At 40.9% G+C, this 15,979-nt stretch overlaps 1 protein-coding gene across 8 annotated transcripts in view; it reads left to right on the top strand.

Annotated features, from left to right (window-relative positions):
- Nucleotides 1–15,979, top strand: part of FILIP1 (filamin A interacting protein 1) — a 114,161-nt gene that overhangs the window by 82,789 nt on the left and 15,393 nt on the right. For all 8 annotated transcript variants that reach the window (XM_070733077.1, XM_070733075.1, XM_070733074.1 and 5 more), the window contains one exon: nt 7,410–10,215. In XM_070733077.1, the coding sequence (XP_070589178.1) occupies nt 7,410–10,215 (2,806 nt within the window). The remainder of the gene's footprint in view (nt 1–7,409; nt 10,216–15,979) is intronic.

The raw sequence follows: 15,979 nt of genomic DNA, 5'->3' as shown, positions 1-15,979 counted from the left end.
CACTCCAACTAATTAATTAAACATCTTGTTTCTTTGTGAAATGTTTAAAAAGGTTTATAGAAAAAAAGAATGTTGTGTAAACTGCAATTTTGGAATAGCTTGATCAGGAAATAATTGCTACTCTAAACAGGAGTAAAGTTCGCTCAAGCTGGGGACCTTGATTGAAACTTTAATGTTCTAACTTTAACACTCAGATACCTGCTGATGGCACTTAATTTATTCAGAAGATTTATAACTCTGATAATCAGTTCTGTCCCACAAGTATAATTATTTAAACACTAAAACGAATGTCATACTTTAGGGTTGTGCTCAGATTTCTGGCTTAAAGCTTTCTTCTTTTTAAACACTAAAATGTTTGGGTTTTAATAAGGTTTTTTTTAGTTATTTTAAATATTAGATTTGTTATATGCTGTTTTTATTATTGTTGTTAGCCGTCCTGAGTCTATGGAGAGGGGCAGCATACAAATCAAATAAACAAACAAACAAATAAACAAACAAATAAATAAATGCTTGATTTGAGAGGGTCAAGGTAATTAAAGAAATGCTGAATTGGATGTCAGCTTCCAAATCTATGAACATTCCATACTGAAATGTAAAAAAAAAATCCATGAAATAAATATGGCCTGATTCTTTACTGATAACAGAGTTTCTGTTTTCTGCAATTTTGTATTTCAAAATGCCTCTAAAAGTTGCAGAAAAGTCTTTATATTTCTGCCTTGCAAAACTATGTCAGAACATTGTGCAAACTGCTCATTAATGGCCCTTGAAGGTAGAATAGATTTTGCAAACATTTCCTTATTGCCTTGACTCCTGGACACTTTCCTTGTCTCTCAGAGAAAGAATTTTAATGTTGCTCCTTTCTCTTTTCTCTGTTGGAAATCTGTCTCTGTCTCTACACATTCCAAAATTTTGAATTAATGTCTTACTTTTCAGGTAGTAAATTCAAAACATTCTTAGTTTGTCTTCTGAGCAAGCTGAACTAATTGTGCAATTATAGTATTAAGTAATCAGTGAATATTGGTAAAAAACCCTGAGTGAGCCCAATTTTCCTGCTACGATAAGTCTGGCTTCCTTTTTTGCTCTGTGATCCCATCAGTGTGACTGCCTCTGAAGGCCATCTGCTAGGAGACTGGGAGACTTCGAGATTAGTAGATATGCCTTGTGCTAGGAAGATTAGAATTAAGACTACCATTGTGAGAAGTATGAAACTAACTGGGTCTGGGGTCCAAACCCGCCAGGTGCTGCTCATGTTCTTATGTTCCAATATGTTTTCAGATGCTGAATTCAGATGAGTTTTATTCCTTTCATCATCTTTAAGTAATCTTGAGAAAGAATGGTCGTATGCAACTTGAACACTGATTTAAATAAAAGTGCTAACAAACCCTTTTCCCAGCAGCATGTTGAGTGTTCAGAGACTGCAAATTGTGCAAAATGCAGCGAGCTATTGTGGGGCTCCCAAGATCTGTCTACATTTCAATATCACTCCATGAGCTGCATTGGTTGTCAATTGGTCTCTGGGCACAATTCAAAGTGCTGGTTATGACATACAAAGCCCTACATGGTTTAGGACCAGATTACCTATGGGACTGTCTTCTGCCTCATGCATCCCAGTGGCCGGTTAGGTCCCACAGAGTCAGATTTATCTATCTATCTATCTATCTATCTATCTATCTATCTATCTATCTATCTATCTATCTATCTATCTATCTATCTATCTATCTATCTATCTATCTGATTTGTATGCCGCCCCTCTCCGTAGATTCGTCATGTGGCATTGGGGAAGGGGCTATGGGAAGAGCCTTTTCTGTGGAGGCCCCGGCCCCTCCGGAAATGCGTACCACCCCCTCCCTCCTGGTCTTTCGTAAAGCTCTGAAGACCTACCTCTCTCTGCCGGTGGGCATGGAGACTGTGAGCAACGAGATTGTCTCTGGCCGATGTTGTGCAATGATTGAACTGGATGAATGTGGATGACTGTGGATGGGTTTTTTTTAGAATTTTGCTAATTTTGTATATTTCTTTTAAATTAATTAGATTTCTACACATACATATTGTTTGTATTTATTATGTTGTACGCCACCCCAAGTCATTTCAAGAAGGGCAGCACAGAAGTCTAATAAATAAATGAATAAATGTTTGTTCCAGGGAACAGAAGGTTAGGGGGATGTGATGCAGTAGCCAGTTCCTACCGGTACGGATGAGGACGCCGCACTGGTAGTAAAACTGGAGCTGCATGTGCAGCTTTAAATCTCTGGCGCGCGTGCATGCGCATTCCAGCAAAATTTTGCTTCTCCACATGCAAGGTAATGTATAATTGTGAAAGTCCTGAAAAGAAATGAGAGGGAGAAAAAAAGAGAGCGATGCCTTTGAATTAGGGAGGTGCAAACAGCTGCCGAGGTTGCCAGGAACTGCAAGACGAACCAGTTAGTCCTGGACCATATAAATAACCACACCCTTCAAACAGAAACACTCATGCTTCGGGCATGTGGATGATGGATTAGGGGAAAAACAACTGTCCTTGAAAGGCTGAGGGAAGTAGATGAGAAAACAATGGATGAAGTTCACACGAAAGATTAGTGTCATCCAGTATCTTTTAGGAGCTGATGCCATACTTCTAAGCAGTTCACACCAGGACATGAAGGCAATTGTCTTTTTCTGTTGCTGTTCCTCAGCAACCACTGAGGCATACAATGATTTATACTGAGCAACAATTTTAAGGACAAGATTTCATCGTAAGTCACTCAGAGGAGCCAAAATTAACAATATGCTATGTAGTATTCTGTCTTTTAAAAGAAATACGGTATTTTGATTTGGTTCGGGCTTACAACTCTGTGTTAAGCAAGCGTTTCACCCAATAATAGAATTGGAAGGGTCTTTGGAGGTCTTTTAGTCAAACCTCCTATATACCCTATACCAGTGATGGCAAACCTTTTTTGGTTTATGTACCAAAAAGGAAGTGTGTGTGCCCATGACCATAATTCTGTGCCCCCCCCCCACATACGCACATGACACACACACACACACACGTCACTAAGGGCATGCAATGGCACGCCTGTTTTTCGCTCTCTTCAGGCCTTCCCCAGCCCTATCCAGAGGCCCTCCTGAGGCAGAAAATGGCCTGTTTCAAGTTGGGAAACGGGACATTTCTGGGCTCTGAAGGGCCTCTGGGAGGGTGGGGAAGGCCATTTTTGTCCTCCCCAGGCTCCTAGAAAGGCTCTGAAGCCTGGGAAGAGCAAAAAAACTGGGACTTCCAGTCCAACCTGCTTCTAGAAGCATGGGAAAGGCCATTTTTGTCCTCCCCAGGCTCCTAGAAAGGCTCTGAAGCCTGGAGAGAGCAAAAAATGCCCACCCCCCAGAAGCTGGAAACCATCTGTTTCCCAACCTCCGGTGGGCCCAGAAGGCCCCAAAATCAGCTCTCCTCTTAAAAGCTTCCAGGGAGCCTTTTCTAGAACCAAAGCAGAAGTTGTGAGTTCTCCATCACGTTTAAGAGACTGGACAGCCACTTGCCTATCTTCTTGATTGTGTTCTTCAATCAAAATTCTACATTCGAATTCAGTTTGAACATTCCACATTGAGCCAGTTCTTGTTCCACCTTAGCCATGAAAGCCAGCTGAGTGACTTTGGATCAGTCACTCTCCCTCAGCTCAGTTCACCTTACAGGGTGGTTGTTGTGGGGGAAAATAGGAGGAAGGAGTATTAAATATATTTGCCACCTTGAGTTGTTTATTAAAAAAATATAAAGGCAAGTTATAAACAAATTGTTGAAGTTTCACAAGCTGTATTTCCGAACAATACATTCAAGCTCTTTTTGGATGTTGCTATAAATCTTGAGAGTTTATTGGTTCTTCTTCATCTGCACCTTGTTTTTCTATTGTTTCATTTTTATCTCATGCTTGTTGGCTATCATCACCCGAGTTTCCCAGTTCAATCTTCTGTTCCATCTTTCTTTCTTTCTTTCTTTCTTTCTTTCTTTCTTTCTTTCTTTCTTTCTTTCTTTCTTTCTTTCTTTTATTGGCTTTCAACTACTTACCAAAATATATAGCATGCACCAAAGACAAATTCCTTGTGTATCCAATCATACTTGGCCAATAAATAATTCTATTTTATTCTCTTGCTTTTTTAAAAAAAACCTGTTAGGTCTCTTATATATATTTATGAATGGATGGGATGGATAGTAGCAATAGCAATGGTACTTAGATTTTTTTAATACAGCTCCTTAGTGCTTTAGGGCACTTTCTGGACAATTTGTAATGTCAACATATTGCCACCAACAATCTGTGTCCTCAGTTTAGTAACCTTGGAAGGATGGAAGGCTGAGTCAATGTTGAGCCCATTGGGACCGAACTCTAGGCTGTGGGCAGAGTTTGCCTGCAATACCACATTTTAACCACTGCACCAACAGCTCATGGATGGGTAGGTGAGTGGTTTCTTTCAACATAGAAAAAAAAAAATTCTGGTTCTGTTCCAAATATGTATATCAGCTTATTCTACTGCTTTTACCAAAAAAGGTTTTTTGTGGCCATGCTTTGCACTGTAGTATTAGTTTGGGAGGAAGGTCGATAGTGCCATTTTGCCTAATCTGATGTCACTGTTGGTCTATCTCTGAGCATTCCAAACTGGGACCCCACATTCCTGGCATTGCGTTCCTTGGATCACTTATTGATTAGGGATATTGGGGAACTGATATTGATAAGGAATGATGGGAAAAGTGACAAGGCTTCTACTATTTTTAACCTTCTAGCCCAAATTCTAAGAATAGTCAACCCATCTGCAGTTATCTAAAAGATTGATAAACCTCTCTCCCAAAAACCTCCAGCTAATAAGCTATACATGAGGGACAGCCAGGAGCTTATATCTGAAAAATTATATGCCAAGATATTTTTCTGATGACTTACGGATTGGAAGAATGCACATTCATGCAGTCATGAGGAACAATTCTGAGAATCATTAGCAGAATGGTTACCTCATCCTAAGACAAAACATGACCTCCCGCAGTGTTGCGTCTAAATATTTCAGAACATGAAGGAAGAAGACTGAGCCTTTGGGAATTTACAGCAGTTCCTCTCCATTGTGCACTGATTGGAACTGCCCACATTGGAACAACTGGAACTACTGCAAAACAGTGCCTTATGAACCCAATCCTAGCAGAGGTTCAGGATACCACGATCCAAGGTTCCCCCCAAGTGGTCAATATCAACCCTGAGGATTGAGGAGACTATTCCTTGTTGTTGCTGTTTAGTGTTGTGGTTGGATGCTCTGCCAGCCAGATGTTAAATCTGGATTTGGCATTTTGGTTCCCCTACTGAGTTTGTCCAAGAGCCTGAGATAACCAGATGTTGTTGGATGGTATTAAAGGTGTTGTCCCATGTAAGCTGTTTCAAATAAAGCTGCCTTTTGCAATAGATTAATGGTGATTTTGTCAATGCTGACGGTGTTGAAGTGGTGCTCCAGATGTTTTGAGATTGTATCCAAAGTGCCTATCATTGTTGGTATTTTGCTTTCTTTTACCGCAGTTATTCTATTTCTATTTGCAGGCCTTTGTATTTTGTGATTTTTCTCCATCTCTTTCTCTTCTATTCCACTATCTCCGGATACTGCAACATCCACTATCCAGATTTTGTTTTATCAACAATTCTTAAGTCTGGCTGTTATATATTTTGCAATATATAAACAAGCTGTGAGCTGCCCCGAGTCTACGGAGAGGGGCGACATACAAATCTAATAAATAATAAAATAATAATAATAATAATAAACAAACAATGAATGTTTGTATTGAGATAGTGTTGCAAATTCTCACTCTCTGCTCATTTTGCTGCTTTCATGGTGACTGATGTAGTAAGATCTGTGTATTTGATGATAGTTTGATGTATTTGTAAGCTGTAATGTATGTCTGATATGTAAGACAAAGTAAGGCTTCTAATATTATTATTGTATTGAGAGATATTAACTGTTTAACTTGACTGTGCTATTTCTAAAGTAAATACTATTTTATATACGTTGAGGTATCTGGTTTATATGATTGAATCATTACTCATATCTCTGGATATCTGCTGGAATTTCACATTTCCTTTGGGCATGTACTTCCTTGACAACTCAGGGGTCGCTCTACAAACTCCTTAACACATGGCAGGTGTTTTGTCTTTGAATTCAAAAATTCCCAAACACTTTGGCTTCTCTGTTTACTATTGTTTTATCTATTTTGTGGTCCCATCAGTTGTTCCTTTCAGGCAAATGGCATTTCTTGCAAATCTTCCAATTTTTCACAGTACCCTTAATGAAAATAGTATTTCTTAAATTATTTTCATATAATGCTTGAACTGAAAAGAGTTGGGATAGCTACTATAGTCAATGGTAGGGAATCCTGCTAAGAGTCTGATAGAACCAGGGGGAACACATCCCTTCCCTTGAGGTCCCAAGAAGGGTTTTCCAGTAGAGCAACGTAGGCCATTGCTGTTCCATGCCTAGGCTTGAATCCAGAAAAGGGGTTCAGAAATTCTGTTGCTTCTAGGACCCTCAGTAACTGAATCCTTACTTGTCTTCTGCAAAACACTTAAGACCCATCTATGTCGCCAGGCCAGATCATGCCCCCTTCTTCTCTGACAGTCAAATGTTATGTATGGGTGTGATTGAGTAGACTGGCTGTTTTTTTATATAATGGGATTTTAGTTGACTGTTTTTAACTATTAGATTTGTATACATATTGTTTGTATTGCATGTTGTGAGCCGCTCCGGGTCCTCGGAGAGGGGTGGCATACAAGTCTAATAAATTGAATTGACTTGAATTGAAAACCTTTGCAAATAGGCAGGGTTTGAGATAGGCCACTGCAGAATTGATTGGCTTCATATAGCATGCTAAGTATAAACTCTAGATCAGTTTTCCCAACCTTGGCAGCTTGAAGATATTTGGACTTCAACTCCCAGAATTCCCTAGCTAGAGAATGCTGGCTGGGGAATTCTGGGAGTTGAAGTCCAAATATCTTCAAGTTGTCAAGGTTGGGAAACACTGCTCTAGATAAGCAGCCACAATGGCTGGATTCAGGGGTAGGTTCTGGATTTTCTCGCTGTCGGGTTTGCTCAGTGACGCACTACAGGGGTGCACGCACAGAAGCTAAAAACAAAATGGTGATGCCTATGGCGCTGCCGAAAGAACCAGTTTGGGGGCGTGGCAGGCCTGGGTCACTGCTAGTTCCAGTGACCCAGGCTGCCAACTTACTTCCGATTCTATACAACCAGTCTGAACCGGGAGGAACCCAGCTCTGGCTGGATTCTCATTTTATTCTAAGCTAAAACCAGCAAACATTCTACGGGTTAGTTTGTGGTTTAAATAGTTTGTAAGGGAGTCAAAATACGTTGGTGTTTTTTTTAAAGGCTTTACAACATTTAATGTATTCTTTCTCTATCTCTTCACTCAGATTGAAGAAGCTGCTTGAACAGGAAAAAAACTACCAAGCTCGCAAGGACAAAGAACATAGCAAGCGGCTCAATAAGCTAAGAGAAGAACTTGTTAAACTCAAGTCATTTGCACTTATGCTGGTGGACGAACGGCAGCTGCACATTGAACAATTGGATCAGCAAACCCAGAAAATACAAAATCTCACCCAGAAATTGAGAGAAGAAGAAGACAAATTTAAGGTCTTAAATTCCAACGCAAAAGAAGATGGGCAAAAAGTAATAAAGCTGGAAGCTGAACTTGAGTACAAGACAGCGTCCTATTCTCAAGAGCATGAGGAGATGACTGCGAAATTTGCCAATCAAGAGTCACACAATAAGCAGCTCAGGCTTAAGCTTGTGGGCTTAAGCAACAAAATTGAGGAACTCGAAGAAACCAACAGGGGCCTTCAAAAGACTGAAGAGGAACTTCAGGAGTTGAGAGACAAAATAGCCAAAGGGGAATGTGGGAATTCCAGCTTAATGGCTGAGGTGGAAAACCTCCGCAAGCGGGTGCTGGAAATGGAAGGCAAAGACGAGGAGATCACCAAGACAGAATCTCAGTGCAAAGAGTTGAAAAAGAAATTGCAAGAGGAGGAACACCAGAGTAAGGAGCTGAGGCTTGAAGTCGAGAAACTGCAGAAGAGGATGTCGGATCTCGAGAAGCTGGAAGAAGCTTTTGGCAGAAGCAGATCGGACTGCACCCAGTTGCGTTTGAACCTGGAGAAGGAAAAGAATTTAACTAAAGATCTATTCAACGAGTTGGAAGTTGTGAAGATTCGGGTGAAAGACCTAGAGTCTTCAGAAACCAAACTGGAAAAGGCAGAAATGATCCTGAAAGATGATTTGACGAAGCTGAAGTCTTTTACCGTCATGCTGGTGGACGAAAGGAAAAACATGGCGGATAAAATAAAGCAGGAAGAGAGGAAAATGGAAAGCGTGAATAGGAACTTTAAGGTGGAGCAAAGCAAAGTGATGGAAGTGACGGAAAAGCTAATTGAGGAGAGTAAGAAATTTTTGAAGCTGAAATCTGAAATGGAAGAAGAAGTCTCCAGTCTGACTAAGGAAAAGGAGGAGTTAATTAACAAGTTAAAAAACGAAGAAGGGAAATCGCTGCAGCTGAGCTGTACGGTGGATGTATTAAAGAAAAGAATGGATGGTATAGAGGAGGTTGAAAGAGAAATTGCCAGAGGCCGAGTTAGAAAAGGACCAGGGCTTTCTGGGCAGGAAGATAACAAGATCAAAGAACTAACCGTTGAAATAGAAAAGCTCAAAAATCGTCTCAAGCAGTTAGAAGTGGTTGAGGGAGATCTGATGAAAACCGAGGACGAATATGATCAGTTGGAGCAAAAATTCAGGACCGAGCAAGACAAAGCTAATCTTCTTTCTCAACAGCTGGAAGAAATGAAGCTCCAGATTGCTAAAAATAAAGCAATAGAGAAGGGGGAGGCAGTGAGTCAAGAGGCTGAGTTGAGGCAAAGGTTTCGGGTGGAAGAAACTAAATGCAGGGACTTGACGGCAGAAGTCCTGGCTCTGAAAGAAAAAATCCATGAGCTGATGAACAAAGAGGACCAGCTTTCCCAGCTCCAAGTAGATTATTCCGTTCTCCAGCAAAGGTTCCTGGAAGAAGAAAGGAAAAACCAAGCCATGGGACAGGAGGTGCTGAATTTGACGAAAGAGCTTGAGCTGTCCAAACGCTACAGCCGCGTCCTGAGGCCCAGCACGAATGGCAGAAGGATGGTCGACATACCTGTGACGTCTACCGGGGTACAAACCGATATGATGAATGGTGAAATGGCGGAAGAGGAAACACCTGCTGTTTTCATTAGGAAATCCTTTCAGGAGGAGAACCACATCATGAGCAACCTTCGGCAGGTTGGGCTCAAGAAGCCCACTGACAGGTCCTCTGTTCTTAACAGGTATCCCCCGGCTGCCAGTGAGCTTACCATGAGAAAATCTTGGATCCCTTGGATGAAAAAAAGAGACAACGGTTTCCAGCCAGCTCAAACCAAAGGAGCCAGGATTCAAACCAGCCCCGAACGTCCTGGGGAAGTAGTTCTTTCTCCAAAACAAGGACAGCCTCTTCATATCCGGGTGACCCCAGATCATGAAAACAGTACAGCCACTTTGGAAATCACGAGCCCAACAGCCGAAGATTTCTTCTCAAGTACCACTGTTATTCCGACCCTCGGAAATCAGAAACCAAGGATCACCATAATCCCTTCTCCTAATGTCATGCCCCAGAAAGGGAAAAGTGGAGACAGTGAGATGGGTCCAGAGAGAGCAATGTCACCAGTGACTCTAACCACTTTCTCCAGAGAGAAATCTGTCGAGAGTGAGATGTCTCCGTTCATGGAAAGGGCCATGTCCCCCATTCAGATCATGACCTTATCTACCTCTGCAGCACCCACGGAAATTACTGTATCTCCTGAGTCACAGGACATGACCATGGGGAGAGCTGTGTTTAGAGTGACACCAGAGAAACAAATTGTCCCAACTCCAGTCCGACAGTACAATCCGAATGCAAGCATTATAACAACGGAGGACAATAAAATTCACATCCACTTAGGGACTCAGTTTAAACGCTCCCCCAGCACTGTTCAAGAAGGGATGAGCCCTGTAATTACTGTCAGGCCTATGAATGTAATGGCAGAAAAGGAGGATTTGACAGGGACCGTCCTTCGGTCCCCCAGGAATAATGTATCCTCAAGAACTGGAGCAAGCAAAGTGACCAGCACCATTACTATTACTCCAGTTACTACATCATCCACACGAGGAACGCAATCAGTGGTAAGAACTCCAGGCTCTTTTTGCCTATTTGTACATGTGCACAACATAGGGAAAATAGTAGGGTTGGAGTCAATTTGTGGTCCATGGGCTGCAAACAATCCCCTTCTAGCATCTCATTAATTGTAATGGTTTAGGTTTATTCAAAATTCTCACCTCTTACCCACACATCCCATGTCTCCAAACGCAAAGAACTCGTTGGTTTGGAAATTGATTTTGTTCCCCTTTTTGGGATGCTTAATCATAGAAATGAATCCCTTGAAGACATTGCTTTCTTATCTTTACTCATAACTTCCAAAATTCAAAAAAAGCTCCCTAATTAATTCCCAAATAGTGTTTGGGGACTGTTTTGAAACCAGGGAAAACTATAAGGGTAGGAATGGGATCATTTAAAAAAAAATTATTTATTTATTTGTCTGTCTGTCTGTCTGTCTGTCTGTCTGTCTGTCTGTCTGTCTATCTATCTATCTATCTATCTATCTATCTATCTATCTATCTATCTATCTATCTATCTATTGGATTTGTATGCCGTCCCTCTCCGTAGACTCGGGGCGGCTAACAACAATGATAAAAACAGCATGTAACAATCCAATCCAATACTAAAATAACTTAAAAAAACCCTTATTATAAAAACCAAACATACATGCAGACATACCATGCGTAACTTGTAAAGGCCTAGGGGGAAAGAATATCTCAGTTCCCCCATGCCTGACGGCAGAGGTGAGTTTTAAGAAGTTTACGAAAGGCGAGGAGGGTGGGGGCAATTCTAATCTCTGGAGGGAGTTGGTTCCAAAGGGCCGGGGCCGCCACAGAGAAGGCTCTTCCCCTGGGTCCCGCCAAACGACATTGTTTAGTTGACGGGAGCCAGAGAAGGCCCACTCTGTGGGACCTAACTGGTCGCTGGGATTCGTGCAGCAGAAGGCGGTCCCTGAGATAATCTTTTAAACCCTTATATTTTATCCATCAATCTTCCTGTAACTTTTTTGCAAGTTATGGTCAAAAGACACCATAGGCATTTCTTTCCGCTACTAAATAGAAGAGCAGGAGAAAGGGAACATCTGAGATTTTAAAGAATTCCTTGAATATTCAAATTCAAAGAACTACCTCATTGAAAATTTGTTGTTGAATACAAGTTAGTATTCAAGCCTTTATTCTTTATGCAAATATTCTTTAAAATATTTTTCTCATGGGGCTTTGAGTTATGGAGATGTTTCTCTAAGATAGATTGGCATCGAACTTGTTTCCTTTCCTTTACTTGTTCTCCAGATTTTAAATTGCCCTCTGTGTTATATTATAAGTTTGTGTCTTTCAAAAGGCAACTGAGACAGGATTTTCTTTTCTCATGAAAATATATGAAATGAGAACTAATGCTGCTTAGCCCATCATGAAAATCCCATTGCGTTTAATAAGGATGATTCAGTTGTGATTTCGTTACTCTTAAAACAGTACTATTGCAATCTTGTTCTCAGGTAACTATTATTAGATCGCAATCTTGGGATTCTCTTAGGTAATTAACAAAAGCCTCAAGTATAATTAGATCTCTGAACCTTACATTCCACTTGCCTTTTGCATTCTCTTTCCTACACTAAAATAATATAATGAAATCTAAGTACAGTGGTACCTCTACTTAAGAACTTAATTCGTTCTGTGACCAGGTTCTTAAGTTGAAAATTTTGGAAGTAGAAGCAATTTTACCCATAGGAATCAATGTAAAAGCAAATAATACATTCAAACCCATTAGGAAAGAAATAAAAGCTCGGAATTTAGGTAGGAGGAGGAAGAGGAGGAGGAGGAGGGAGAGGAGGAGGAGGGAGAGGAGGAGGAGGAGGAAAAGGTGGAGAAGGAGGAAGAGGAGAGTTGCTGCCGAAGGAAGAAGGTGAAGTGAGGTGAATCAAAACAATCGAAAATTTTAAAGCTTTTTTTAAAAAAAGAGGGACTCTGAGATGGTGACGAGGAGCATGTGCCTCCCATAAACCTGGCGCGAGTTTGCCTCCCATACACTGTGCCAGTGAGAGAAACCCAGGGGGATTGGCAGGAAAGTAACCAGGCCTTCATGACGCTCTCAAATTTCCTGGGAAATTTTTCCAGGCTCAGGTTCTTAAGTAGAAAATGGTTCTTGAGAAGAAGCAAAAAAAATCCCGAACACCTGGTTCTTATCTAGAAAAGTTCTTAAGTAGAGGCGTTCTTAGGTAGACGTACCACTGTATGTAAGCAAGAATAAGAAATACCTGATATTCTAGTACCATGATGGCCTGAGTGCCAAAAGGACATGGGTGTGTGCTATCTCACATGTGTGCATGCCCACACCCATAATGCAATGCCCCCCCCTCATGCATGTACAACCCCTCACACTGCCCTTCGTGCATGCACGCAGGCCTCACTGTAGCCTCCAGACTTTCAGTAGGCCTGTTGGGCTGTTTTTCACCATCCACAGGTTCCAAAGGCTTTCCTGAAGCCTGGGGAGGGTGAAAAACAGATTCTTCCTGCCCTCCAGAAAGCCGAAAATCAACTGTCCAATGGGCACATGCATGCTGGAGCTGACATAGTTTCTTCATGCCCTCAGATATGGCTTTGCTTGCCACATGTGCCACAGGTTCGCCATCATGCGGCTGTGCGAGCAGTAATGGGTCTTTCCAGATACACCCATGTTTCTCCAACACTCCGTGACCTGCACTTGTTGACGATTGATTTCCGGACACAATTCAAAGTATTGGTTATGACCTATAAAGCCCTACATGGCATCAGACCAGATTACTTATGGGACCACCTTCTGCCGCACAAATCCCAGCAGCCGATCAGGTCCCACAGAGTTGGCCTTCTCCAGGTCCCGTCAACCAGACAATGTCATCTGGTGGGTCCTGGGGAAGACCCTTCTCTGTGGCGGCCCAGGCCCTCTGGAATCAGTTCCCTCCAGAGATTCGTACTGCCCCTACCCTTCTCGCCTTTTGCAAGAGCTTTAAGACCCATCTATGTTGCCAGGCATGGGGCAACTAGTATATGCCCCCCCCTTTCTGACCATTAAATGTTATGTGTGGATGTGATTGAGTAAATTGACTGTTTTTTAAGTTAATGGGACTTTAGCTTATAGTTTTTAACTATTAGATTTGTATACGTATTGTTTTTGCATTGTATTTTGTGAGCCGCCCCGGGTCCCCGGAGATGGGCGGCATACAAGTCTAATAAAAAATAAAAAATAATAATCATGGTTCTAGTAAATATGAGTCTAGGATGGTGCAACCATAAATCAGCTCTAACAGGGTCAATGGCGGAAGATTAGGCATTAGGAGGGAATGAAGCCAAGAATAGTGTTTTAGTCTCCCAAAAATGCTCTGTAGTAAACTAAGCTTGGAGTAATGAACCTACATAGCTAACATTCCCAAACCTGAGTTTCCCCAACCCTATCCTCTTACTGCTATTGCATACTCGCAGCGTGTCTTGCCAGTAGACCAGAAACATAGTCTTTGATCTCGGCCCACCGGAGTGCCCAGACAAAGAAGTTGCTGAACTGTAGCTATTAATGATTAAGGTGCCAGAAAGATGCTTTTTAGGATACCTTGCTCTAGAGCACTAATTAGCATCGGCAAATCTTCCTTTTGTGTCTGGTATTTTGATTGTAGGACTGACTAATCCAGTTCTGAACTTCTGCTTTCTCTCTTTTTTAAATCTTGCCTCTGAGAATAACCATTCAGCTATCTGACAAATGAAGTTCAGGTTAATGAAACGTAGGCAAGCTTATACTACCATATGTGGTAGACATATGCCCAAAAGCTAAAAAATACTGACGAAAATACATATATACATGGTTAGAAAAAATGACAAAGCAATATACTGACTTGAATCCAGAGATATTTGGTAGCATGTTGGGCATGCTACCAGAAAAATATGATAAAAAGACTATATATCTGGCCGAGCATATATTAACCACAACTAGAATTGCATTTGCACAGCAGTGGAAAAATAATGAGACTCCCTCTGAGGGGAATGCAATTAAGAAAATATTAGAATGCGCAGAAATGGATAGAGTAATGCTCACTATTAAGGATAAAGAAGAAACAGAATATCTTTTGATATGCGATATATTCTATCAAAAGCTAGACAATAGAAACAGAAGTTAGAAAGGAGGAGATATAAAAAGAGGAAATGTTAATGTAGAGAATTGTTAAAAATGATGATGTTAAGTATTATTGTTATATTATGTTATATTATATTATATTATATTATATTATAAGATTAGATTAGATTAGATTAGATGATTAGATTATAAGATTATATTATATTATTAATATTATGGTGATGAATACTACAACAAATGTGGACTATGATTGTTTAAAAATAACTACCCAGATCACACACTGTTTGATGGAAATTGGATGTTATATAAATAAAACAAACAAAACATGAAAAAAAAGAAACATAGGCAAGCTTGTTTCCATATGGAATTAACTTAATGCAATAGAAATATAGCAGGCTATTATTGTTATTGTGATGATTGCTATTATTTTAATCATTTCAATAGATGTTCTGGGTATTTCTTTCATGATGCTTGAAAGATTGTAAAGGCAGTTTTGTTCTCTCTACTAATTTACTTTTTTAGTCTGGAATGGAGAAGATGAAAAATTGCTACGAAGTTCTAATTATACATTCAAATAAATATTTTATGCTTGGTCTCTAAAACTACCAATTAGTTCCTTTACAAGGACTTATCTGTGGTTCTCACAATTATATTCACTTTATAGCAACCAGTGGAACCACTTGCCTCCAGAAGTTATGGGTGCTCCATCATAGGTGGATTTTAAGAAGAGATTGGACAGCCATTTGTCTGAAATGCTATAGGGCAGTAATGGCGAACCTATGGCACGGGTGCCACAGGTGGCACGCAGAGCCATATCTGCTGGCATGTGAGCCATTGCCCTAACTCAGCTTCAACCTGCATGTGTGTGCTGACCAACTGATTTTTGGCTTACACAGAGGCACTGGGAGGACATTTTTGACTTCCAGAGAGCCTCCGGGGGATGAGGGGTGGAGAAGGGAGTTTTTACCCTCCCCTAGTTCCAGGTAAACCTTTGGAGCCTGGGAAGGGAAAAAACACGAGCCTACTGGGCCCACCAGAAGTTGAGAAACAGGCCATTTCTGGCCTCCAGAGGGGCTCCAGGGGCATAGAAAGCTGTTTTCGCCCTCCCCAGGCATTGAATCATGGGTACGAGCACTCATGCATGCGCGATAGTGTGCACCCACGCTATTTTGGCACTCGAGGAAAAAAGGTTCAATATCACTGCTATAGGGTTTCCTGTTTAATTAGGAAGTTGAATTAGAAGACCTCCAAGGTCCCCTCCAACTCTGTTATTATATTACTCTTCTCAATAGGTGATTTGAACTGCATCTCTGGTAATTTTCAAGAATGCCTATTCTCAAATGTAGGTGTTTGGGATATTGATACATGGAGAGTACAAGACTAATGATGGTTACTTTACAGTGAATCATATATTGTAAATAAGGTTAGGATTATATTTGCCCTCTAAATAGGTTTGCAGATGGCAACAAATTCTTTGTTGGCTAAAATGAGGTGCTGTGTAGATGTAACGGTGCCACCACTACTTCTAATGAATGGGCACAATCAGCTTTAAGGACATTGCTTTCTCCAGTGATTTTTTTTCTCCCCCAAGATTTCCTGGGAATTTCAGCACCATTGGTAGAAGCTATGATCTCTAGTATTAACTGATCTACATTTCATCAGGCTTCTGTGTTTTCAGGCTAAACCTTTTCAGAT

The sequence above is a fragment of the Erythrolamprus reginae genome, chromosome 1, assembly GCF_031021105.1.
Source record: "Erythrolamprus reginae isolate rEryReg1 chromosome 1, rEryReg1.hap1, whole genome shotgun sequence".
NCBI classification, from domain to species: domain Eukaryota; kingdom Metazoa; phylum Chordata; class Lepidosauria; order Squamata; family Dipsadidae; genus Erythrolamprus; species Erythrolamprus reginae.
This window is presented reverse-complemented; position numbering and strand designations above follow the sequence as displayed.